The sequence below is a fragment of the Coregonus clupeaformis genome, chromosome 26, assembly GCF_020615455.1.
Source record: "Coregonus clupeaformis isolate EN_2021a chromosome 26, ASM2061545v1, whole genome shotgun sequence".
Lineage (NCBI taxonomy): Eukaryota > Metazoa > Chordata > Actinopteri > Salmoniformes > Salmonidae > Coregonus > Coregonus clupeaformis.
Window position 1 is genome coordinate 11,074,901 of NC_059217.1, and position 26,551 is coordinate 11,101,451.

The window sequence follows — 26,551 nt, forward strand, 5'->3', positions numbered from 1 at the left end:
TGCCCTAGAGGTATTAGTAAATGCTTATGAACTGAATATTGTATGTGAATTTCCATATACCAATGACACTAACAAAATGGTTGAAGTGGTTAGCAACATCTGCAGTAAATGCTAATATGGCTTTGGTGAAGAAAGGTACGTAATGCATTTATTGTAATCTCCCTATCATGCCACTGCATGCTTTGACATGAGCCTGGATGGCAACACATCTTCAAGCTGCCTGAGTGAAGACTGTGGCCTTCAGTGGTACTGGAAACAAAAGCCTTACCTGGGAGTACAACAACAGTCTCTCTCTCTCTGTCTCTTAGCCATTCTGTCAACATGTATTGTATGTAACCACTCAAATTCATACCAACAGCTACGGACACAAGCACTGACTTATATACACTTTGTCTACTTGTCCCATTCTTCAATCTTGTCTGGGATATATATTTTAGTTGACAAACCTGTGTGATGTCTGATATACATGAATAAAAATGTATTCACCCTGGACATGAAACTTGCATTTACGTTAGACCTTTTGAATAATAAGCTCCAAGTGTCTTTGTGCTTAAGTTACTACAGAAGTTAGTAATAATAATAAGCCATTTAGCAGACGCTTTTATCCAAAGCGACTTACAGTCATGCGTGCATACATTTTTCTGTATGGGTGGTCCCGGGGATCGAACCCACTACCTTGGCGTTACAAGCGCCGTGCTCTACCAGCTGAGCTACAGAGGACCACAGTCTGGGAGACTTTTACAGGGAGGAGAGAGCATGAGTAAAGTAAATCCAATCCAACCAGCAGCTCTGGATATGTCATCACACAGGCAGAATGCCACAGTGAAGGAGGTTTAAATAGTGCATCAAGTATACTACTTTGAGTTTAGCTTACTTCTCTGTGCTCTGGAGAGATAGCAGGTAGTTGGTCAAAAGGCTCTGGAGGACCTTGGACCATTCTGCCTCTGTAGCACCTGGAGAGAGATGTGTAGTGAGTGCTAGAAACAGAGAGAGCCCTCAACCCTGACCTCCCACTGGCTCAGTGCCTAGTGCCTAGTATCATGCAATGTAAAGGAAAAAAATATAATGACTTACTGACAGAGTGCTCCATGTTCCTGCTGGTAGCAAGCCTCAACCTGGATGCAGAGAAATGTCCTGCCTTGTATGGTTGATCCATCTCCACCAGGCTCCAAGAAATAAGATGGCGAACCTGCAGAGATTAACAAATAAAATGGTACCTGTATTTAGGATTCATGTATCAGTTTGCCTATTTCACATTCATGTCTGTAAATTAAAACAATATATCTGATTAAAAGTATGCATTCCATTTTGTGATAATGGCTATGACAAATTACATGGCATACATGTGAATTTATACACTGCTCAAAAAAATTAAGGGAACACTAAAATAACACATCCTAGATCTGAATGAATGAAATAATCTTATTAAATAATTTTTTCTTTACATAGTTGAATGTGCTGACAACAAAATCACACAAAAATTATCAATGGAAATCAAATTTATCAACCCATGGAGGTCTGGATTTGGAGTCACCCTCAAAATTAAAGTGGAAAACCACAATACAGGCTGATCCAACTTTGATGTAATGTCCTTAAAACAAGTCAAAATGAGGCTCAGTAGTGTGTGTGGCCTCCACGTGCCTGTATGACCTCCCTACAACGCCTGGGCATGCTCCTGATGAGGTGGCGGATGGTCTCCTGAGGGATCTCCTCCCAGACCTGGACTAAAGCATCCGCCAACTCCTGGACAGTCTGTGGTGCAACATGGCGTTGGTGGATGGAGCGAGACATGATGTCCCAGATGTGCTCAATTGGATTCAGGTCTGGGGAACGGGCGGGCCAGTCCATAGCAGCAATGCCTTCCTCTTGCAGGAACTGCTGACACACTCCAGCCACATGAGGTCTAGCATTGTCTTGCATTAGGATGAACCCAGGGCCAACCGCACCAGCATATGGTCTCACAAGGGGTCTGAGGATCTCATCTCTGTACCTAATGACAGTCAGGCTACCTCTAGCGAGCACATGGAGGGCTGTGCATTCCCCCAAAGAAATGCCACCCCACACCATGACTGACCCACTGCCAAACCGGTCATGCTGGAGGGGATGTTGCAGGCAGCAGAACGTTCTCCACGGCGTCTCCAGACTCTGTCACGTCTGTCACGTGCTCAGTGTGAACCTGCTTTCATCTGTGAAGAGCACAGGGCGCCAGTGGCGAATTTGCCAATCTTGGTGTTCTCTGGCAAATGCCAAATGTCCTGCACGGTGTTGGGCTGTAAGCACAACCCCCACCTGTGGACGTCGGGCCCTCATACCACCCTCATGGAGTCTGTTTATGACCGTTTGAGCAGACACATGCACATTTGTGGCCTGCTGGAGGTAATTTTGCAGGGCTCTGGCAGTGCTCCTCCTGCTCCTCCTTGCACAAAGGCGGAGGTAGCAGTCCTGCTGCTGGGTTGTTAACCTCCTATGGCCTCCTCCACGTCTCCTGATGTACTGGCCTGTCTCCTGGTAGCGCCTCCATGCTATGGACATTACGCTGACAGACACAGCAAACCTTCTTGCCACAGCTCGCATTGATGTGCCATCCTGGATGAGCTGCACTACCTGAGCCACTTGTGTGGGTTGTAGACTCCGTCTCATGCTACCACTAGAGTGAAAGCACCGCCAGCATTCAAAAGTGACCAAAACATCAGCCAGGAAGCATAGGAACTGAGAAGTGGTCTGTGGTCACCACCTGCAAAACCAGTCCTTTATTGTCCAGTCTTGCTAATTGCCTATAATTTCCACCTGTTGTCTATTCCATTTTTACAACAGCATGTGACATTTATTGTCAATCAGTGTTGCTTCCTAAGTGGACAGTTTGATTTCACAGAAGTGTGATTGACTTGGAGTTACATTGTGTTGTTTAAGTGTTCCCTTTATTTTTTTGAGCAGTGTAGCTACTTAAGATATTACTTATATTTTATGGCACCAGGTCTCATCTCACTAACAATTGTTAGTAAACATTGCTTCCCATTTTCCCAGATATAAGTCCAGCCAGTCGCAGGCATGTGCGTCATGCCCATCATTGTCCTTGACTTCTTGTCTCAGTCCTTTAAGCTTGATCATTGCCTCAGTGAATGCTCCTCCTGGGGCAGTATTGTTAGGAATAAAGGTGCAGCACTCACTTCCAAACATAACACAGACTCCACCTTTTTCTTCTAGGAGCCAATCTAAAGTCTGCATATTCTGCCAGGTCATCCTACTTGTTGCCTGTCTCCCAGAGCTGTCAATGCTGAGTCAGTATAATTTATGAACCTTTGTTGATTGTAATACATGTAATTGAACCATTCTAGGTTTTATCCAGATTAATATTGATTCAAATCTTGATTTAACTTCACTTCTAGCTTTAAATTTGCTAGGAATTCCCCGGGGTTGACCTATAGAATCTATCTTTACCTTGGGATCGGTTTGATATGCCCTCTTTTATCTTTTTAATTGGGTATCCTGTGCATCAACCTTTTAAGGCCTCCCAGTCAGCTATCACAACTTCTTGTATTAGCTGTACTCTGGCACAGAGCCCTTTCCATCCTTTTGGTAGTGTTTCCCTGAGTTGCCCTTGACAGATCCCAAATAAATCTGCCACGGCCAACGACTGATCCTCATAATGAGCGATCAGCTGTAATGCCAGTGTCTGATTCTCGCATACTTCAGGGGTAACGAGTTTCCTTTGGGGGGTGTCTGCATTCCAATATATTATTTTATCTTGGTGCCATGTAGTTCCACATTTCCCCTTGAATTCTCCCTTATTATAAACCCTGTTTGTTTTGTTGTAGCACTCATACTTCTGCCCATAGTCTATTTGATATTTCTCCGGTGCTTCCATTTTCCTGGTTTCTATTCTAACATCTAGTTGCTTACACTTCTCCCTTCACCCTGTTCGACTATACAATTGTATATATTCCGGGTTTCCTAAATATGACAAACATTCTGCTGGACAATACGGTCTCTCCCAGTCTTTTAGATGACAAATGTTGTGGTTAAAATCAGCACAGTCCTGGTAGCTGTGGGGATTTGGTACTACTATCAGTTCCTTTAATGGGGAAGGGGTGCATACTAGACCATTTTCTTTCTTCAGTTTTAATGTAGTATATTGTGCCCACTTATACCAGTCATTGCCCAGCACCTCCTTCCATACCCTTCCTTCCATGTCTGTTGGGTCCCTAGCAGGTAAGGGGGCTGATGTACGTGCCCAAGGAATAATTACTTCAACACTGTCTCCTGGGAATGTCGTGCTTGTAATTACTACATCATGTTGTTTATCTGGGTCTTGGGCTGTTGCTCTTATGTCTATGGTCTACCTGTCTCCTTCTTTTATTATCTTGATATCACAGTTACTGCTGTCCCATGTGGTTTCCCCATAATCCCGGGGATGGGCCCACCCACACAATCCATCATCTGACCCTTGCTCCTTAGTAGCGAATGGTTTCTGTATTTCCGTCGTGGTTCTTGTTTGTGCAGGAATGGACATTCTAATCCTGTCTGATTCTTGTCTTTGTCTTGTTTCTGTGCTTTTTACTACTGCCAGCATGCAATTTCCCTTATTCAGCTGTTTTGGTTTCCCTCTGTTACTAGGGGGACCATTGAAGGGCAGAGAAGTCAATGGAGGGGAAATCTCTTTCCCACCCATTTCCTGTTGTTTCTCTGTCCTCTTGGGTAGCGCCTCCATCTGAGGTATCTGCCAGAGTAGGTATGCCATCAGGAGCAACGTACACGTCACTTCTCCTCATCCCTTGACTCTCTGGATCTCCAGGAGGGAGAGCCTGTGGGCCTTCTTCTTCTTCTTGGACCCTGCCTGGTGCCTCAATATCCTCAGCTTCCTCATGGCTCGCCGGTGATACGCCGATTCCCTTCGGGACCCTGGTGCAGTGGTTCAGATGGTACCACGTCGTACTTCCTTCCACCTGTATCGCCGTGGGTGTTGCTTGGATCACTGTGTATGGTCCTTCTCTCCTGGGCTCATTCCATTTTCTGCGGAACACCCAGATGTAGACTTGGTCCCCTGGTATCACCGGGCCTGGCTCCTCTGGTCTGGGTTCCGGTTCTCATCTTTTTTCCTGGAGATATATAACTTTATGTATAGCAGTTGTCTTACATATGCTTTAAGCTCCATCTCTAATTGTTCCAATGAGGGTCCTTTGTAGGGCCCTCTCAGAACTGGCATTGGCATGGGTCGCGCCGTAAGCATTTAATGCAGGGTTAGGTACGTATTTCTATTAGTTTGCATGCGCTAGCTCATTAAAGCAAGTGGCAGTGCATCCACCCAGTTAAGCTTTGCACTAGTACATATTTTATTCAATTTAGCCTTAAGGGTACCATTTATTCTCTCAACCATCCCTTGCAACTCTGGGTGATATACACATCTCAGTCTTTGCTTAATCCTTAACTGCTGTAGCACTTGCTTCACCGTTTTCTAAATAAATGCTGATCCATTGTCTGAGCTGATTTCTGTCGGTATTCAAACCTGGGTATTACTTCTCTGGTTAGAAATTTGATTACGGTCCTCGATCCTAGATCTGCTGATGGTACCGCCTCTACCAATCTGCTAAATCTATCTATTATCACTAGCATGTATCTTTTGCCATTTACCTTTTTTTATCATATCCACATAATCCATGACTAGGTGTCGAAATGGTCCTTCTGGGACTGGTATGTGACCTAAAGGCGTGGTTATTACTTTTCATACATTGTTTTGTGCACACACCTCAGATTTTGTTAATGCCTCATCTACCATTGCCTGTAGGTATGGTGACCAGTGTCCTTGTTTTTTAATTTTTTCCTTATCACTTCCCCCCTTGCGCAATGGTCAAAACCATGCACATCAGTTATCAGCAGATTAAGCAATATGGTGGGTGCTACTATGGTTCCTTCATGATACCTCCATAGTCCTGTCGTGTCTTTGGTGGCTCCTCTTTGGTGCCACATTGTTTGTTCATAAGGTCCTGCTCTTTCCTGCATCCTAATTATATAATCTGGTTGTGGTATAGATTCAATAATGACCATTGGTGCCGTTAATACCGGGATGGTGCATTTAGATGCTTTTTTGGCAGCTTCATCAGCTGCATTATTGCCTTTAATCATAAGCCCATTTCCTTTCTTGTGCGCCTGACATTTTATTATTGCCAGTTTTGCGGGGTACATTAATGTCGTCATTAGTTCTACGATTTGCTCATGATATTGTATGGGTGTACCATCGCTTTTCCTAAATCTCCAGACTGCCCTAAATAGGTGGAATACCCCATGTGCATTTATCAGTATATATGTTAGCTGTCTTCCTTTTTCCTAGAGTGCAGGCCATGGTAAGGGCTTTTAGTTCAGCTAACTGGGCTGAGCATGGCTGTGGACATTATTCTGCTATCACTTCTTTAAACTCCTTTCCTTGTTTTCATACCACTGCATAACCTGCATGATTTCCCATATGGTCTTTATAACAGGACCCATCCACAAAATATGATTTAACGTACTCTACCCCCATGTTAAGCAACAGGGTTGACTCTAGGTCTGGTCTAAGTCTGGTAAACATCAAGGAGTTTGCTACACAGTCATGCGCTTGTCCCTCAAATTCTAAAGGAATTATTTCAGCTGGGTTCACCGCACTGCACCGTTTAATGGAAAAGTCTGGATAGGTTAGTAGGGTCATATATTCTAAAGTTCTAGCATTGGTCAGGACAAATGTTCCTTTCTCTATTATCTCCACTATTTTATGGCGTGTGTGTATTGTTACTGGATATCCCATGGTAATGGTGGATGCTTTATCCTATGCATATTGTAGCGCAGTTAAGCCTTGATAACAGGCTGGGTATCTCTGGGCGACAGAGTCCAATTTAGTACAGTAATATGCAATGGGCTGTTTACATCTTCCACTGCATGTTTCTTGCATAAGTACTGCCGCCACATACCTATCACATCTATTTGCCACATACAGCAGGAATGCTTTTGTATAATCTGGGGCTGCCAGAGCCGGAGCGGATTGCATCTATTTTTTCAGTGTTTCAAATGCGATTAGGGCGTCACTGTTCCATTTAAGACTTGCTCTAAGGTCTAGCTGTCCTGCTTCCTTCATAATTTCTCGCAGAGAAGCTGTCTTTACCACATACTACTCTATCCAGTCTGAGCTAAATCCAGTCATTCCTAAAAATGTCATAATCTGGGCCACTGTTTGAGGAAGTGGTGCTTTGCTAATCCCTTTTTAGTTGTGCTGGTGCTATTGCCTTTGTTCAATGCATTATTGTTCATCCTAGGTATTCAACTTGGGATTGGCAGTACTGGAGTTTTGTTTTTGACAACTTTTGTCCTACTTCTGCCAGTCGTTTTAAGACCTTCATAGAATCAGCATGGCATTGTTACAAGGAGGAGGCACAAATCAACAGATCATTTACATATTTAATCAATGTTCCTTCAAGTATCAGGTCTTCCAGGTCTATTCTTAGCACCTGATTAAACACATGAGGCGAGTGCTTAAACCCCTGTGGCATGCGGGTGTATGTGTACTGTTTTCCTTTGTACGTAAATGCAAACAAATGTCTGCATTCTTCACCACTAAAAAATGCTCCACATAGATCAATTACTGTAAAGTACTTGGCTTCCGGGGGAACATTGGTCAGCAGCATGTGAGGGTTTGGAACCTCAGCAGGCCAGTCCTGTACTATGTCATTTACTGCCCCTAAATCATGGACTAGCCTCTACTTCTTCCCATCTGCTTTAAGAACTGGCAACAGAGGTGTGTTGCAGCAACTTTGTGTTTCTATCAGCACCCCTGATTTAATTAGTCCCTCGATTGTCATGTTAATACCTTCTTCTGCCTCAGGTTTCATATGGTATTGAGCCTTCCAAGGGGGCTTAGCGTCTGGTTTTATCATGATGCATACAGGACTTGCTGATTTTACCAATCCAACATCTGTATCATGTTGTGACCATACCCAGCCGGTATGTTTCTCTCAATTTCCTGGTTTTGCTGGTTTTCTGGTTCTGTTGCTTCCCCTAACTGTATTTACTATTTGGCTGTAACTTCTACTTCCCTTGGGTCTCCAGTCATTACTGTGGTAGTCAATATTTTAATGAAAGCTCAATCTTTTGAGTGATAAATCAACGGGTAGTCTGTTTTGTCCCATTGACTTGTTTTTGCTCGTTTCATCATAGGGCCCAGGTCTTTAGCCTCCATTCCCTTATTTACTAGTAAAATAATGTATGGGGCAGCACGGAAACATTAGACCATTTTGCCACAAAGTCTGAGCTGTCTCTGTCTGTTACTTCCATTGCCACTCCCTGTTTTCCTATAATTATGTACTGGGACATAATTGGTACTGATTTCCCATTTGCGTTTAACAACCATAGCTGTTCCAAAAGATGATCATGATAGGGATCATATTGCATTGTGCAATGGTATTCTGAGTTTGCTCTATCTGCTTCTGTTATCTGAGCCTGAATAAACCTACCACATTTCTTGACTGTCTTATCCACCTCTGTCTCAATACCCCCTAACCAATATACATTTGCTGTGCCCTCTGTCATTACCATTTACAAGTTTAACCCTGCTTTATCTATAATAACCCCTTCAGGGGATCACCGAATTTGTATGCCCATTTTTTGCATATAGCATCTCTTCCTAATAAATTGACAGGGGTGTGTTCTGATTCTAATATACAGTGGCTTGCGAAAGTATTCACCCCTCTTGGCATTTTTCCTATTTTGTTGCCTTACAACCTGGAATTAAAATAAATTTTTTTTGGGGGGGGGTTGTATCATTTGATTTACACAACATGCCTACCACTTTGAAGATGCAATTTTTTGGGGGGGGCTGAAACAAACAAGAAATAAGGCGAAAGAGCCGAAAACTTGAGCGTGCATAACGGATTACCCCCCCAAAGTCAATACTTTGTAGAGCCACCTTTTGCAGCAATTACAGCTTCAAGACTCTTGGGGTATGTCTCTATAAGCTGGACAAATCTAGCCACTGGGATATTTGCCCATTCTTCAAGGCAAAACTGCTCAAGCTTCTTCAAGTTGAATGGGTTCCGCTGGTGTACAGCAATCTTTAAGTCATACCACATATTCTCAATTGGATTGAGGTCTGGGCATTTCACTTCAATTTGGACTATTTTGTGAATGTCCATTACATGAAATCCAAATAAAATCCATTAAAATTCCATGCAACAAAATAGGAAAAATGCCAAGGGGGATGAATACTTTTTCAAGGCACTGTAGGGAGGGTTGCGGATTTGTCATCAGCTGTTAAGCGAACTGGAGCTGTCATTGGAATTAGCTGCGTTTGTCCCGAGAATCCTACAGTTTTGGCGTATTTGCCAGACATGGGGAGGTGAGAGGCATAATTCTCTTTCCTTTCCTTTTTTTCTGCCTTTATTATCAGTTCTCTCGTCATTTTGTCTATTTATCTTCCTATTCCGTTCACTTGTCACAATAATTCCAGTTATCATATCCCCGTCTGAGGATTCCTCATCGTCTTCCCTTGTTACCTTCATTTTCTATAGGGCCTCCCTTAACCCTCCGTAGCAATCAAACCTTTCTGGATTTATTTCTGCCACTTGTTCAATTCCTTCTTTTTTCTCAGGTCCTTTTCTCTCCATCGAGAAGGTTCAGAAGGAGTTTCCCTTTCTTTTTCCACTTCTATTTCTCCCTTTATTTCTACTACTCCGGACACCAGTGGATATTGTCCACCGGTGTACGGTGGAGGTCCCATGAACCAGTCCACTTTCTTTTTGTTTGTTTTCTCATCATCCTTTCTCAACATGTTTCTAGCTTCCGTATACTTTTCAGCAGTCCTTCTCCTTCTATTTTAAACATTTTCAGTACCTCGTTTTCTCTTTCTCTTTTGGCCTTTCTCTTCTTTCCTGTGTCATTTGTTTTATAGTTTTTTATTAGTGTTTCCATTTCCAAAAGTCAAACGTTCGTCCTTCTGGCCATTTGGTGCCCATCTTTTTGGTGCGTTGTTCCCATTTTCTGGAGATCTTTATCAGTTCTTCCTTGCGCAGAGGATATCTGGCACTTAACATTTCTACCGCTGTTTTATTCATTTCTGCAACCTGTATTCTTGGACTCTCCACTGCCAGTCCCAAGTTCAACCCCCTTTCGGCTTCTTGTTTTATCTGTACTATTCTTTGTTCCCTAGTTCCTTTTTACCATGTTATTCACTTTTTCCTATTTGTAATTTGTCCACACTCTTGATTCTCCTAGCCAGAACTCAGTTATTGTAAATGTGTGTGTTTGTTTTTCTCATAGTACGCTTACTTCTCCTGAGGTCCACCACCTCTTTGTAGCTAATCTCTTTAATCATCTCTTTATTCTTATTCTTCTTATTTCTAAACCGCTTGGCAGTGTGCATCTTTCCACTCTTAGTACTTCAATGGGCATTCGCGCACCATTCACTCTTCCTCTCCTAGTGCGAGATTGGGTGCGTCCTCTCTGCCGGGTTACACTTAAGTAACGGTCCAGGAGAGGTGTGCAGCCCCTTCCCCACGAGGACAATAATCTCTTTCACACTTCCCACTTTCAGTATTTTTAATCATGCACTCATTCACGTTCTTCCTTTCCAGTGCAGACTGGGTGCGTCATCTCTGCCAGGTCACTTTTATGTGACGATCCAGGAGAGGTGCGCAACCCCTTCTCCACCAGAGACAGAAGCTTTCACACTTCTCACTTTCAGTACTTTAATCACACATGCATTCAAACTCTTCCTTTCTAGTGGAAACTGGGTACGTTCTCTCTGCCAGGTCACTTTTATGTGACCCCGATGAATTGAATGCCCAAATTGAGTCCGACTGATTGAATAAGATGAACGGGTTGCATTCGCAACTCGAACAGGTTGAACAAAACAGATCTGGACAAAACGAACAGATAAAACAACTGGATCAAACAGATTGATCAAACTGATCACATGAACAGCCTGAATGAGACAGGTGAACAGTCCAACTTAACCGAACTGAATGAAACAAAACCGCCCAAGCAAACCGTCCTCCCACATGGGCTGAGCAGATCTACTTCTACCGAGGCTTTTTCTACTTATTGCAACCCTCAAGGCTTTTTATTCCTTCATTATTTTGCATGCATTTTGAATTCAAAAGCTCCCAGTTGATGTTTTTCTAGTTCTTACATTTGGAGAGACCTACTTGGTGTCCTGCAGCTGAGGCCGGACCCCGGAGCGAACCACACAAACCCTATACTATTAAGCAAGAACTTTGCTTACCTTTTTAGTGGCCACTTGTTTGTGTAGTTCATCCAAGCCGTCCACAGCCACATGTTTTCACAGTTTCTGGTCCCTTTTTGCCAATCCCGCCGACAACGCCATTTATGTGGTAGAAATATTAGTTCAATAATACCTCTCAGACACCGGAGCTTGTGAATTCAGTATAGACTTTATTACAAAGTAACAAGCCGAGCTGGTCCATGGAGCAACTACCCATCCTGACTCGGAGCTCTCCTTTTATACAGTTTCATTCTTACACAACATACATAGTCACTCCTCTTTATGTACATGATTAATGTCTTTCAGTGCCACGCCACTATTTGCTTCCTAGGTCCAAGTGTTATCTCTCTAGGCAGGGTTTTCCCTCCCCTTTGATTAACATCTTTCACCGCCATCACCATCAAGGTAGTCAGCAACACCTGGTACGGGCCTCTCCACCTTAAGAACATTGTTAAGTGAGACACAGTATGCTACTGTATCATGTCTTCTTATCAGTCGGGAGAAGCCTTGAGATTAGGAAGTGCACATTCTTGCAGCCTGCCGCAGTCAACTAGTTTAAGAGACAGGCCCCCTTTGTACTTTGTCTCCGGCCACAAATACATTTGCACATATAACATTCCATCTAACCCATAACACATTAATTACTACTGCTCGTATTCTTAATACAATTAGCATATATACCAGGGTTCTTCAATTCCGGTCCTGGAGGGCCGAAACACCTCTGTTTTTCATCCTCTCCTTCTAATCAGGGGCTAATTCAGACCTGGGACACCAGGTGAGTGCAATTAACTACCAGGTAGAAATAAAAAACAGAAGTGTTTCGGCCCTCCAGGACCGGAATTGAAGAACCCTGATATATACCAAAAGGCCCCAGGGGACCGGTAATTCCCCATTTGACTCTTAACACAGTTATATTGGTGGCGTGACCAGGATACTTTCCCAAACAATAACATACATACAAATGTTAAAAGATAATTACATAGTGTGTTGATTATAGTTACTATCCAGGCATGCATCTGGATTACAAAGTGTCAATCATGGTTATTCTGTTTTGCCCTTATCATTTCATAACATATGTACTGGAAAATTACCCATACTGGCTAGCTAGCCACCGGAGGACAACAACACAACGAGATGCAACAATTCAAGTTTTTCTGTCAATGGCGTATGCTCTCAGTGGGATTTGATAGGAGTGATGCCAAATCGAAGCTGGGTTCCCTTGACACTTTGTTTTGGTGCTCCAGGACCATTCACAGTTGAGCTCGCTCAGTTTAGCTCAATGCTGATTGGCTATTTTTTATACTTTTTTGTCAAAAGAGGCCAGATGCTCGCTGGCTTGCCTTGCCTTCAATGCTACGGGCGGCAACAATATCATACTCGTATGGACCAGACAGCATCAGATAGATAGCCAACATGTAGAGAGACAGAGGGGTGCTGTTTCCCTCGCTCGGATACTTTCTCCTGTGAGATACATTCAGCCTCTTGCGAATTGAAGGAACATTATGAAACACAGAGAGATGAAAGATAGATGGTCAATTTTTGGGGGAAGCCTGGCTTCCCTAGGCCTCCATGAATACACGCCACTGTAGCGAAGGTGAACTCTGTTGATGGGGGTAAGCTAACATTAGCTAGCTTTCCCCCAGCAGTTTGAAGATAGCTGGCTAGTTAATGGCATTTTAATCAACTTTAACAAACAGATGAATAGCTAGCAAACATATTTGTTCACCTATGTGTCCCTTGTAGCAGCTAGCTGACCTAAGTCTTCGATGCATGCCTCCACACGAAAAAGCAGGTAATCTGGAGACACGTTGTTTTCAGCAACGGCCAGCACTCTATGTGACGCTAGATACAATAAAGATTAGCCACAATAGTGGAATTTGCGGTTCACCTTCTAAATAAAGGTGCAGCATTGAAACAGATTCAAATAGTGTAATCATGCCATATTTGCACTAGATGATGCTTAACAAGTTTGGGATGCTGTTATATAAATTCAACAAAATACAGTAATTAGTTAATTTGGCAAAGGACAAATCAGTTTAAATCGCACTGTGGATGTATTAGACTTCATAATTGCATTGGGGGAATACTTATAGTTCACTGCATAGCCTTGCCTATGGATTGTGGATCAATGAACTGGGGTATCAGCCAATTCAGTGACACCCACAGAACACAACTGTGAAGAGGTTACACCCATGTTAGCATAGTAGCTCTTATTGGAGGACTTTGTGGGAAATCACCTCACAATTCAGGCTTTTGTGCATATTGAACATTAATATTGCAATGTACAGCCATACCTATGGATCTTGGTTCCATGATATGGGGTATCAGCCTACTCGGTGACACACACAGAACACAATTGTGAAGAGTGTACACAAATATTACTGTTGAAGCTCATATTGCAAGACTTTGACTGTGGGAAATCACCTCCCCAGTCAGTCTATTGTGCGTATTAGACATCAGGGGATGCTGCTGAGGGGAGAACGGCTCATAATAATGTCCGGATCGGAGCAAATGGAATGGCATCAAACATCTGGAAACCATGTGTTTGATGTATTTGATACCATTCCACTGATTCCGCTCCGTTCTCCCCAATTAAGGTGCCACCAACCTGTGTTAGACATTTATATTGCAATGTACAGCCTTACCTATGGATCTTGGGTCCATGAAATGAGGTATCAGCCTACTCAGAGTTTACACCAGCGTTTTCCGAAAAAAATGTTGCCCGAGCAATACACAGCTGATTCAAATCATCAAAGCTTGATGATGAGTTCGTTATTTGAATCAGCTGTGTAATGCTAGGGCAAAACCCAAAACATGCACCCCTTGGGATCCCCAGGACTGAGTTTAGGAAACGCTGGTTAACACAAATATTGCAGGACTTGTGGCTCATTTCACAAGTGGTGTCAAAGTCCTGCAATAAGAGCTACGAAGCTAATATTTGTGTAAACTATTCACAGTTGTGTTCTGGACTGATACCCTATTTCATGGACCCAAGATCCATAGTTAAAGCTGTACATTGCAATATGAATGTTCAATACACACAATAGGCTGATAAGTGAGGTAATTTCCCACAGTTTACGTCATGCAATAAGAGCTACGACGCTAATATTTGTGTAAACTCTTCACAGTTGTGAACATTTCATGGACCCAAGATCCATAGGCAAGGCTGTACAATGTATACAGTATGTCCCCAATGCAAATTTGAAGTCTAATACAGCCACAGTGTGATTTCAGCTGATTAAAATTATTGTCTTTTATTGAATTTATAAAATAATATTCCAAACTTGTTAAGCATTATCCAATTAAAATATGGTATGATCCCACTAATTGTATCTGTTTGCGTTTGTTTCAATGCAGGAATTTTATTTTGACGGTGAACCGCAAATTCTATTATTGTGGCTAATTGTTATTGTGGCTAGCTTCACATAAGTGGTGCAAAAGCAGGCAAAAGCAGTCAAGCACCCCGCCGTGCCATTGATCAACCAATGGTGTGTTAGATACCACAGACTTTTGATTGACACCCCCTCATTATCATATTGGAGGAAGAAATACAGAAATAAATGAATAAATATATGAATAAATTAAAAGTTAGAATAATTAGATAATACATCGATAAATAATTAAATACATACAGATATGTAGAAAAAAATGAATTAATTTGAGTCAGTATTTTTGTATTTCCTCATTTATTTAATTATGTGTGTATTTATGTATTTATTCATTTAATTCTAATTACGGCAGCTTTGGTCTTTCATAAACTTGACATACGCACACATACTCGCACACTGAAGTTCATGCAAAAAAGAGCACAAGTACACTGATCAATCCAATTTAAGAGAACAGGGAAGCTAAAGGTTAACCAGACTGAGATTAATGCTTTAGTGCGTTTTGGCAACAACTCTTTCTCTGGACAGATGAGTGGATAAGGTGATAGAGGTGATAACCATTAGTATTCAAGTACCAGGAAAAGAGACAGAGGTTGAAAGTCTTGGTCAGAGGATTAAACATTTCTGTCTCTCTCCCCTCTCTTCCCCTCCTATGACCTGTGCAGAGCACAAACAAGTTCACACTGTTGATTCAACGTACAATTCTAAGGCAACCAGCTGCAATAGGATTGTGAGTTTGCTCAACATTTGGGCATATAGCTGAACCCAACATACGTTCTCAAGTTTAATTGTAAATTCACTCAACTTTGAATTTTAGGTTGAGTGAACATACAATTCAACTTGAGAATTTATTGTACCTTATTTGCATATTTCCCAGTGTGCCTTTCGAGTTAATTATAGTTTACATTTACATTTACATTTACGGCATTTAGCAGACGTGCCACCCATGACTGTATTTGTTAGTGACATAGACATGGTTGTTGTATTCAATGGCTTTCAGTGAATATGTTACCTTTAAAATGTAACTCTTTATGACATTATATTACATACTGTATATCATAAAGCCTTTCTTTGAGGGCCTAGTTACACCCTTACACAATGGTCTAAAACTTAGTGATGTTACGTTTGGTCCCGAAGCTCTGAAGCATGCGTCGAAATTGCTAAGCAGCTCACTTCAAAGCAGTGTGCCGATGCGTGTATCACTTTATCAGAAGTACGTCATCAATGACGTCCGAAGCTTGGTGGTTCCGTTCCAATACTAATGTAATTGTGATATTTCCGTATTATTTTTTTTTCATTTGCAAAAATGTCTAAAAAACTGTTTTTGCTTTGTCATTATGGGGTATTGTGTGTAGATTGATGAGGGGGAGAATTTTTTTTTTTAATCAATTTTAGGATAAGTCTGTAACGTAACAAAATGTGGAAAACGTGAAGGGGTCTGAATAATTTCTGAATGAACTGTATGTGTATTATTTTAACAGACATTGGTGAAGACCTGCCAGACATATCCCATGAATTGGCTGGATCCTAATCCTTTTCTTTTTGTCCTTTTTTTAATAATATTGTATTTTTAATTTAAAAAAATGTTTAAACAACAACTTACAGACTCACACAAACAATGACTACATCTCATTGGCCCAGACCCACATGCTCACTCCCCCATCCCTAGTGCCTGCATTATTGTTTGACACTTGGCCTTAAATTGTACCAATTTGTTTTTCTCATTTGCCAATGCTATTTCAATATTTCAAAAATAAATAATTATATTTTTCCATTGTGTCAATGATGGCGGATTGATTGACGTCCAAGTTTTTAGAATACGTTTTTTCAAGATGAGTGATGGGAAGAGAATCATCCAGCCCAATGGGTATATCATTACACCCCCATATGCCATACCTTGAAATATGCAGACAGACAGATTAAAAGTAAGTTTATATTGTAATATTTCTGACAGCCAACTTTCTATCTCTGCCCACAACTTCTGGACTTTATATCATTCCCAGAAAGCATAGATTATTGAATAATTATTAGTTTAACACTTAAGACATGACTCTGCCGTTGTGCTGTAGAATTTGTGAATTTTGTCTCTTGTATAATAAATTCTATACATTAGTTTATACTGGAACATTTTTGTTAACTGTAATTTAATTAGTTATGCTCCAATTTACCCTCCATCTTGTGCAAACATCAGTTATTTGTAAGTCTTGGTTCCAATAGTTTCTATTTTTCATATCCTAATCCTTTCCTAGTAGTCCATGTCCCCCAAATTTGGGCCGTCGGGCTCACTTGTCTCAAAGTGACAATGTCTCATAGTTATCTTCTTGTCCCTAGAGTTGGAAAATGTGTGATAGCAGTGCAGCAATGGCAGCTATCTCTGTATTATCACCCTTTCATTCATCCCTCCATCCCATTCATTTCCCCCATTGGGATTTGACCCTATGACAAACAATGTCAGTATACAACAAGTTATTGCTCACATACAGTGCCTTTAGAAACTTTTCACACCCCTTGACTTTTTGTCAACTATCTACACAAAATACACCGTAAAGTCAAGTGTAAGAAATATTCTAACATTTGTAAAACATTTATGAAAATAAAACACAAATATATCTTGATTACATAAGTATTCAACCCCCTGAGTCAATACATGTTAGTGTCACCTTTTGCAGCGATTACAGCTTCAAGTCTTTCTAGGTAAGACTATAAGAGCTTTGTACTAACTGGATTGTACAATATTTGCACATTATTCTTTTAAAAATTATTCAAGCTCTGTCAAGTTGGTTGTTGATCATTGTTAGACAGCCATTTTCAAGTCTTGCCATAGATTTTAATTCAAAACTGTAACTCAGCCACTCAGGAACATTCAATGTTGTCTTGGTAAGCAACTCCAGTGTATATTCGGCCTTGTGTTTAAGGTTATTGTCCTGGTGAAAGGTGAATATGTCTCCCAGTGTCTGTTGGAAAGCACACAGAACCAAGTTTTCCTCTAGGATTTTGCCTGTGCTTAGCTCTATTCTGTTTCTTTTTATCTTAATAAACTCCCTTGTCCTTGCCGATGACAAGCAAACACATAACATGATGCAGCCACCACCATGCTTGAAAATATGAAGTGGTACTCAGTGCTGTTTTGTGTTGAATTTGCCCCAAACATAACACTTTTTATTCAGGACACAAAGTTCATTAATTTGCCAATTGTTTTGAAGTTTTACTTTAGTGCCTTATTGGAAACAGGATGCATGTTTTGGAATATTTCTATTCTGTACAAGCTTCCTTCTTTTCACTCTGTCATTTAGGTTAGTATTGTGGAGAAACTACAATGTTGTTGATCCCATCCTCAGTTTTTCCTATCACAGCCATTAAACTCTGTAACTGTTTTAAAGTCACCATTGGCCTCATGGTGAAATCCCTGAGCGGTTTCCTTCCTCTCCAGCAACTGAGTTAGGAAGGACACCTGCATCTTCGTAATGACTGGGTGTATTGATATACCATCCAAAGTGTAATTAATAACTTCAACATCCTCAAAGGGACATTCAATGTCTGCTTTTTTTTTTTTTTTTTTACCAATCTACCAATAGGTGCCCTTCTTTGCAAGGCATTGGAAAACCTCCCTGGTCTTTATGGTTGAATCTGTGTCTGAAATTCATTGCTCGATTGAGGGACCTTACAGATAATTGTATGTGTGGGGTACAGAGATGTGGTAGTCGTTCAAAAATCATGTTAAACACTATTACTGCACACAGAGTGAGTCCATGCAACTTATAGTGACTTGTTAAGCCAATTTTTACTCCTGAACTTATTTAGGCATGCCATAACAAAGGGGTTGAATACTTATTGACTAAAGACATTCTGCTTTTCATTTTTTATTAATTTGTAAGCATTTCTTAAAACATAATTCCACTTTGACATTGTGGTATTGTGTATAGGCCACTGACACAAAATATCAATTTAATCCATTTTAAATTCCGGCTGTAACGCAACAAAATGTTGAATAAATCAATACTTTCTGAAAGCACTGTATACCGTTTAATCGCATATCATTGGAAAACTTAGATTCACAGCTATCCATCAGATACATTTTCAGGACGTTCAGGTCAACAGAACATTGACATTTGGGTACATATTAGAATGACATGTATAAATTGTTTTAAAAAGGAAACCCTGATTCATTTTAAACTTTATTTGACAAGTGGTTCTGAAAGGTCATGAAATTACCTTTCAAATTATATATAATATAACCAACTTTGAAAGCATCAGCTGCAACTATTGTTTACAAATTTCCCATATTGTGCCATTGACATTAGAATGTTGGAAGCTTAGCCATAGAATTCCATGTAATGGGGTAACTATGTTTTGGGATTGTAACTTCAAGGACATTCTCTGTGTGCTGTGCAGCTAGCGAGAGGAGAGGAGAGAGCACAGATCTACTGCAGACACTTAGGCTGCGCCCTAAATTGCACCCTATTCCCTAGTGGGGAGAACAAGTATTTGATACACTGCCGATTTTGCAGGTTTTCCTACTTACAAAGCATGTAGAGGTCTGTAATTTTTATCATAGGTACACTTGAACAGTGAGAGACGGAATCTAAAACAAAAATACAGAAAATCACATTGTATGATTTTTAAGTAATTAATTTTTATTTTATTGCATGACATAAGTATTTGATCACCTACCAACCAGTAAGAATTCCGGCTCTCACAGACCTGTTAGTTTTTCTTTAAGAAGCCCTCCTGTTCTCCACTCATTACCTGTATTAACTGCACCTGTTTGAACTTGTTACCTGTATAAAAGACACCTGTCCACACACTCAATCAAACAGTCTCCAACCTTTCCACAATGGCCAAGACCAGAGAGCTGTGTAAGGACATCAGGGATAAAATTGTAGACCTACACAAGGCTGGGATGGGCTACAGGACAATAGGCAAGCAGCTTGGTGAGAAGGCAACAACTGTTGGCGCAATTATTAGAAAATGGAAGAAGTTCAAGATGACAGTCAATCACCCTCGGTCTGGGGCTCCATGCAAGATCTCACCTCGTGGGGCATCAATGATCATGAGGAAGGTGAGGGGATGAGCCCAGAACTACACGGCAGGACATGGTCAATGACCTGAAGAGAGCTGGGACCACAGTCTCAAAGAAAACCATTAGTTACATACTACGCCGTCATGGATTAAAATCCTGCAGCGCACGCAAGGTCCCCCTGCTCAAGCCAGCATATGTCCAGGCCCGTCTGAAGTTTGCCAATGACCATCTGGATGATCCAGAGGAGGAATGGGAGAAGGTCATGTGGTCTGATGAGACAAAAATATAGCTTTTTGGTCTAAACTCCACTCGCCGTGTTTGGAGGAAGAAGAAGGATGAGTACAACCCCAAGAACACCATCCCAACCGTGAAGCATGGAGGTGGAAACATCATTCTTTGGGGATGCTTTTCTGCAAAGGGGACAGGACGACTGCACCGTATTGAGGGGAGGATGGATGGGGCCATGTATCGCGAGATCTTGGCCAACAACCTCCTTCCCTCAGTAAGACCATTGAAGATGGGTCGTGGCTGGGTCTTCCAGCATGACAACGACCCGAAACACACAGCCAGGGCAACTAAGGAGTGGCTCCGTAAGAAGCATCTCAAGGTCCTGGAGTGGCCTAGCCAGTCTCCAGACCTGAACTCAATAGAAAATATTTGGAGGGAGCTGAAAGTCCGTATTGCCCAGCGACAGCCCCGAAACCTGAAGGATCTGGAGAAGGTCTATATGGAGGAGTGGGCCAAAATCCCTGCTGCAGTGTGTGCAAACCTGGTCAAGACCTACAGGAAACATATGATCTCTGTAATTGCAAACAAAGGTTTCTGTACCAAAAATTAAGTTCTGCTTTTCTGATGTATCAAATACTTATGTCATGCAATAAAATGCAAATGAATTACTTAAAAATCATGCAATGTGATTTTTGTTTTAGATTCCATCTCTCACAGTTGAAGTGTACCTATGCTAAAAATTACAGACCTCTACATGCTTTGTAAGTAGGAAAACCTGCAAAATCGGCAGTGTATCAAATACTTGTTCTCCCCACTGTATATAGCGCACTGGTCAAAAGTAATGCACTATACAGGGAATAGGGTGACACTTTGGGACGCAGACACAGCTAGCCTCCGGGCTGTAGGCAGGATAAAGAGAGATAGGAGCCCACAAACACATGAACTCAGACTTGGGCACCGTGAGGGACGTTTGCTCGCTCTGTCTTTCCAAAGGCCTCTATTGACGAACAGAGCAACCTTTTGGCTGCTTGGGTTAGGGTTCAATTCCATCCGAATGGTATTCACCTAGAGCTACTGTATGTAATAAACCACAGACATCCTGACAACAGCAGCACGCCGGCGGCATACTCACCAAACACTCTCACCACACAACCCCTGGCTACCAACACCATACTCAGTTTGGAGGGGATCTTCGACTTTGTAAATCATTGGACATGATTCAAATGCAGTATGTAAATAAAATGTAAACAGCATTTTTCGAAATACGTAAAATGTTATGCTGTTTACAGTTCAGGCATAGATCTATTTCCAAAGATAATGGTCTCCAATGTCACTCTGTTTTAATCTCCATTTTAGACCATGCTAATAACGTTTGAGTATTCTATGATCGCTGAATCCATAATGCTTTTTGCTAAGTGTTTCCATGTGAACGTGTTAAAGATACAAATGGTACAAAGGTAAATGTCAGCCACCGTATGTTACCCCTTCCTCCCCACATTTCTGCTGTCAACATTTATACTACACTTTTCTAAATAAGTTATTGGCTGTTCCATTTGACCCGCGACCAAGATGAAAGGTCGCAAGGTCATATATGTGCAACTCATTCTAAAATAGCTGTGCTACTGCTTTGATGTCTGATTATTTACCGGTCTCCGTTCTTGACTCTTTTTTGTTTTGTGTGTGTGTGTGTGTGTGTGTGTGTGTGTGTGTGTGTGTGTGTGTGTGCGTGTGGCATGTGCACGCGCATGCAAAACGCTGGTTAAGTTCTCTTCACTCTTGTTCTGCCAAATCAATAAAACAGTCTGTGACTAAGCTCCCTGAGCTGCTCAATGAGCTTGGGGAGATGAACTGTTTCAAAGGAAGCTAGTGTCTCTGGATTAGCAATGAAAATACCTTCCACAGCTCCTTCTCGTCCTCCTCCAACTCCTCCTCCTTCTCCCTCCTCTCCCTCCTCCTTCTCCTCCATGTCCTCTTCCTCCTCCTTCTTCTCCTCTCCTCCTCATCTTCCCGGGATCTCCCCACTCACATTCGCCTCAGTCTGCCGGTTTCTCCTTCCCTCCCTCCCACACACACACACACACACACACACACACACACACACACACACACACACACACACACACACACACACACACACACACACACACACACACACACACACACACACACACACACTCACACACACACACAGTACATACACACACAGTACATACACATACACAGTCGGTTCTTCTATAAAGCCGTTGAGTTTTGATTATTTTTGCTTTTAATGTCCATAACATATTTAATACCTCTTTGTTCTCATTTGTCATATCATACGCTTTTTCAAAAATCTTGTGCCATGCTGTTTACATTTGTAATATTTCCCTCTAACCCTGTTATACCCTGATTCAAAGCTTTGCTAGCTACCGTGCTGAGAAAACTCTTCACTACTTTTTAAATGCTGTTCTCCTGCTGAACTTCAATATTAGCAGGTCTGACATGTAGTTTGAGGAATCACCTGAGAGAGAGGGAAATTCATGACTCAGCAGGAGAGAAGATCATGAATATGTGGTGGCAGATTGATTCAAACAGGCTGTTTGAAACATACACACACAGACACACAGACATAAACACACACACATTGTTGTGTGGTAGTACTGTACTGTACCATCTATCCCTCTGTAGTCTCCTTTCTGGACTCATCTGGACCCCAGCTGCCTGGTTTACTTGCCTGGCTGTCTGAGGAGGATTATGGGTAACCTGTGATGTCAGCCTTGATCAGACCTTCCACCTACAGTACCTGTCAAACGTGTGGACACACCTACTCATTCAAGGGTTTATCTTTATTTGTACTATTTTCTACATTGTAGAATAATAGTGAAGACATCAAAACTATGAAATAACACATATGGAATCATGTAGTAACCAAAAAAGTCTTAAACAAATCAAAATGTATTTTATATTTGAGATTCTTCAAAGTAGCCACCCTTTGCTTTGATGACAGCTTTGCACACTCTTGGCATTCTCTCAACCAGCTTCATGAGGTAGTCACCTGGAATGCATTTCAATTAACAGGTGTGCCTTGTTAAAAGTTAATTTGTGGAATTTCTTTCCTTCTTAATATGTTTGAGGCAATCAGTTGTGTTGTGACAAGATAGGGGTGGTATACAGAAGATAGCCCTATTTGGTCAAATACCAAGTCCATATTATGGCAAGAACAGCTCAAATAAGCAAAGAGAAACGACAGTCCATCATTACTTTAAAATATGAAGGTCAGTCAATACGAAACATTTCTTTCCTTCTTAATATGTTTGAGCCAATCAGTTGTGTTGTGACAAGATAGAGGTGGTATACAGAAGATAGCCCTATTTGGTCAAATACCAAGTCCATATTATGGCAAGAACAGCTCAAATAAGCAAAGAGACACGACAGTCCATCATTAGTTTAAAATATGAAGGTCAGTCAATACGGAACATTTCAAGAACTTTGAAAGTTTCTTCAAGTGCAGTCGCAAAAACCATCAAGCGCTATGATGAAACTGGCTCTCATGAGGACCGCCACAGGAAAGGAAGACCCAGAGTTACCTCTGCTGCAGAGGATAAGTTCATTAGAGTTACCAGCCTCAGAAATTGCAGCCCAAATAAATGCTTCACAGAGTTCAAGTAACAGACACATATCAACATCAACTGTTCAGAGGAGACTGCGTGAATCAGGCCTTCATGGTCGAATTGCTGCAAAGAAACCAATGAGAAGAAGAGACTTGCTTGGACCAAAAAACATGAGCAATGGACATTAGACCGGTGGAAATCTGTACATTGGTCTGATGAGTCCAAATTTTAGATATTTGTTTCCAACCGCCGTGTCTTTCTGAGACGCAGAGTAGGTGAACGGATGATCTCTGCATTTGTAGTTCCCACCGTGAAGCATGAAGGAGGAGGTGTGATGGTGTGGGGGTGCTTTGCTGGTGACACTGTCAGTGATTTATTTAGAATTCAAGGCACACTTAACCAGCATGGCTACCACCGCATTCTGCAGAGATACGACATCCCATCTGGTTTGCGCTTAGTGGAATTATAATTTGTTTTTCAACAGGACAATGACCCAACACACCTCCAGGCTGTGTAAGGGCTATTTGACCAAGAAGGAGAGTGATGGAGTGCTGCATCAGATGACCTGACCTCCACAATCACCCGACCTCAACCCAATTGAGATGGTTTGGGATGAGTTGGACCGCAGAGTGAAGGAAAAGCAGCCAACAAGTGTGGGAACTCCTTCAAGACTGTTTGAAAAGCATTCCATTTGAAGCTGGTTGAGAGAATGCCAAGAGTGTGCAAAGCTGTCATCAAGGCAAATGGTGGCTACTTTGAAGAATATCAAATATAAAGTATATTTTGATTTTTTTTACACTTTTTTGGTTACTACATGATTCCATATGTGTTATTTCATAGTTTTGATGTCTTCACTATTATTCTACAATGTAGAAAATAGTAATAATAAAGAAAACTGAGTGGCGCAGTGGTCTAAGGCACTGCATCGCAGTGCTAACTGTGCCACTAGAGATCCTGGTTCGAATCCAGGCTCTGTCGCAGCCGGCCGCGACCGGGAGACTCATGGGCGGCGCACAAGTCGTCCAGGGTAGGGGAGGGAATGGCCGGCAGGGATGTAGCTCAGTTGATAGAGCATGGCGTTTGCAACGCCAGGGTTGTGGGTTCGATTCCCACGGGGGACAGTATGAAAAATAAATAATGTATGCACTCACTAACTGTAAGTCGCTCTGAATAAGAGCGTCTGCTAAATGACTAAAATGTAAATGTAAAACCCTTGAATGAGTAGGTGTTTCCTAACTTTTGACTGGTAGTGTATATTTTCACTTCCTGTTCTTCTTCTACTTGTTTTCCTTTCTTTTTTTCATTATTTTCTTTCTTCTTCCTTCATCTCCTTTCCTACCTCTTTTTCCCCTAGCATTTGTATGTACAGTACATAGAGTAATCCCCTACTACCACCATGTTTCACTGGAGGTAGTGATGATGCTGATGTCCTCTTCCTATCACTGTTTTGTAAGATTTTAAGATGTTGCAAGGGTCTGATTGTCTAACTGACCGCTCTCCCCTCTCTCCTCCACAGGTGTCGATATCCTCCATCAGCTGGGCCTCACCGGCAGCAGAGAGACTCTCTCCTCTGGGAACAGCTCCTCTCCCCCCTCCTCCCCCTCTCCTCCATCCTCACCCCCAGGAGCCGGGATCCTACTCAGCCTGGATGCCCACATTGAAGCCCCCACGGGGGGCCTGTTCCCGCCGGAGCTCGGTGAGGAGTTTTCTGTTGTGGTGAGCCTAAGCTCCTGGCGAGTGAACAATGCTTTCCTTTTCAGTGTGCGTGATGGCAGGAACAAGCTGCAGTTTGGCATCCAGCTGCTGCCCAGGAAGGTGGTCGTGTACACTGCCGAGAAGACCTCCGTCTACTTCACCTATGACGTGCACAATGGGCGTCAGAACTCGTTCGCTGTGGGCGTGCGTCCACGCTCGGTGTCGTTCCATGCGGACTGCGGAGCGGTGCAGCAGAGAGAGCAGACTCTGACCCGGTCGCAGACGCTGGGGTCAGGATCCGGAGGCCTACTCACCTTAGGAAGGATGAACTCTAAAGCAGCTCAGTTCCAGGGCCTCATATGCCAGCTGGACATCTACCCCTTGGCCCAGGCTGCTGCGCGCTACTGCGACTACCTTAAAAAACAATGCCGGCTGGCCGAGACTTACAGATCGCCCCCCGGCTCGGATATGGAGGTTTCCAGCTACCTGGCTTTCTCTCCTATTCCTCTTTCTCTAGAGTCCCAGATGGTGGTGCCCCCCTTCCTGGCTGTAGACTCCCACACCCAGCAGACCTCCACCCCAGCCGGATCAGCCCCCATTCCCTCTTTGGAGGGGTCCGGAACACCGTATTTAAGCCCCTCAGAGCAGCCTCACCTGGGGGTCAGGATCCAGACCCAGAGCTCCCTGCTAGAGCATCTCAACTCCATCCATACCCCCGTCACTGCTGGCCACAACAGCCTGTCCTCAGGCACCCTCAGTGGGCTGGAGGCCCTGGGCATCACCCGTAGAAGTACCACCCCCAGCTCCAGATCCAGCCCATCAAGGGGCTCAACCAGGAAGTCTCCCCAGTCTGACAATGACATGGAGGAGAGGAGCCCCAGGATGCCCCAATGGGTCACCACCGACACCCCAGGCCTAAACTCCCCTGTTGGGCAGAGCCGCTTGAATGATGGCCTGAGGAACAGCTCCAGCTCCCGGCCTAGGGACTCTAACCCCCAGCTCCAGCTCGCTGACCACCTCCTGGACACCCAGTTCAGAACCAACGGCACCAGCCTGTACCGGGAGAATCAGGTGGAGACCTCAGAAGAGCATGGCCAGGAAGGGGCCTACGATGTGGAAATGGGAGGCTACGACTATGGATATGAGGATCCAGACTACTTCTACGGAGACTATGACGGAGCTTTCCCAGGACCCAAAGGAGACCCAGGTCCTCCGGTAATTATGATAATAGATTGAGAGAATGTTAGAAACAGGTCTTTAACCTCTTAAGGATCGGTCCCTTATTTTCAATTATCGTCTAAAATGACATACCCAAATCTAACTGCCTGTAGCTCAGGACCTGAAGCAAGGATATGCATATTCTTGATACCATTTGAAAGGAAACACTTTGAAG

At 42.6% G+C, this 26,551-nt stretch overlaps 1 protein-coding gene across 1 annotated transcript in view; it reads left to right on the forward strand.

Annotated features, from left to right (window-relative positions):
- LOC123481951 (collagen alpha-1(XXIV) chain) overlaps window positions 1-26,551 on the forward strand; it is a 165,405-nt gene that overhangs the window by 35,977 nt on the left and 102,877 nt on the right. The window contains exon 3 of the mRNA XM_045207737.1: window positions 24,980-26,373. Within this exon, the coding sequence (XP_045063672.1) occupies window positions 24,980-26,373 (1,394 nt within the window). The remainder of the gene's footprint in view (window positions 1-24,979; window positions 26,374-26,551) is intronic.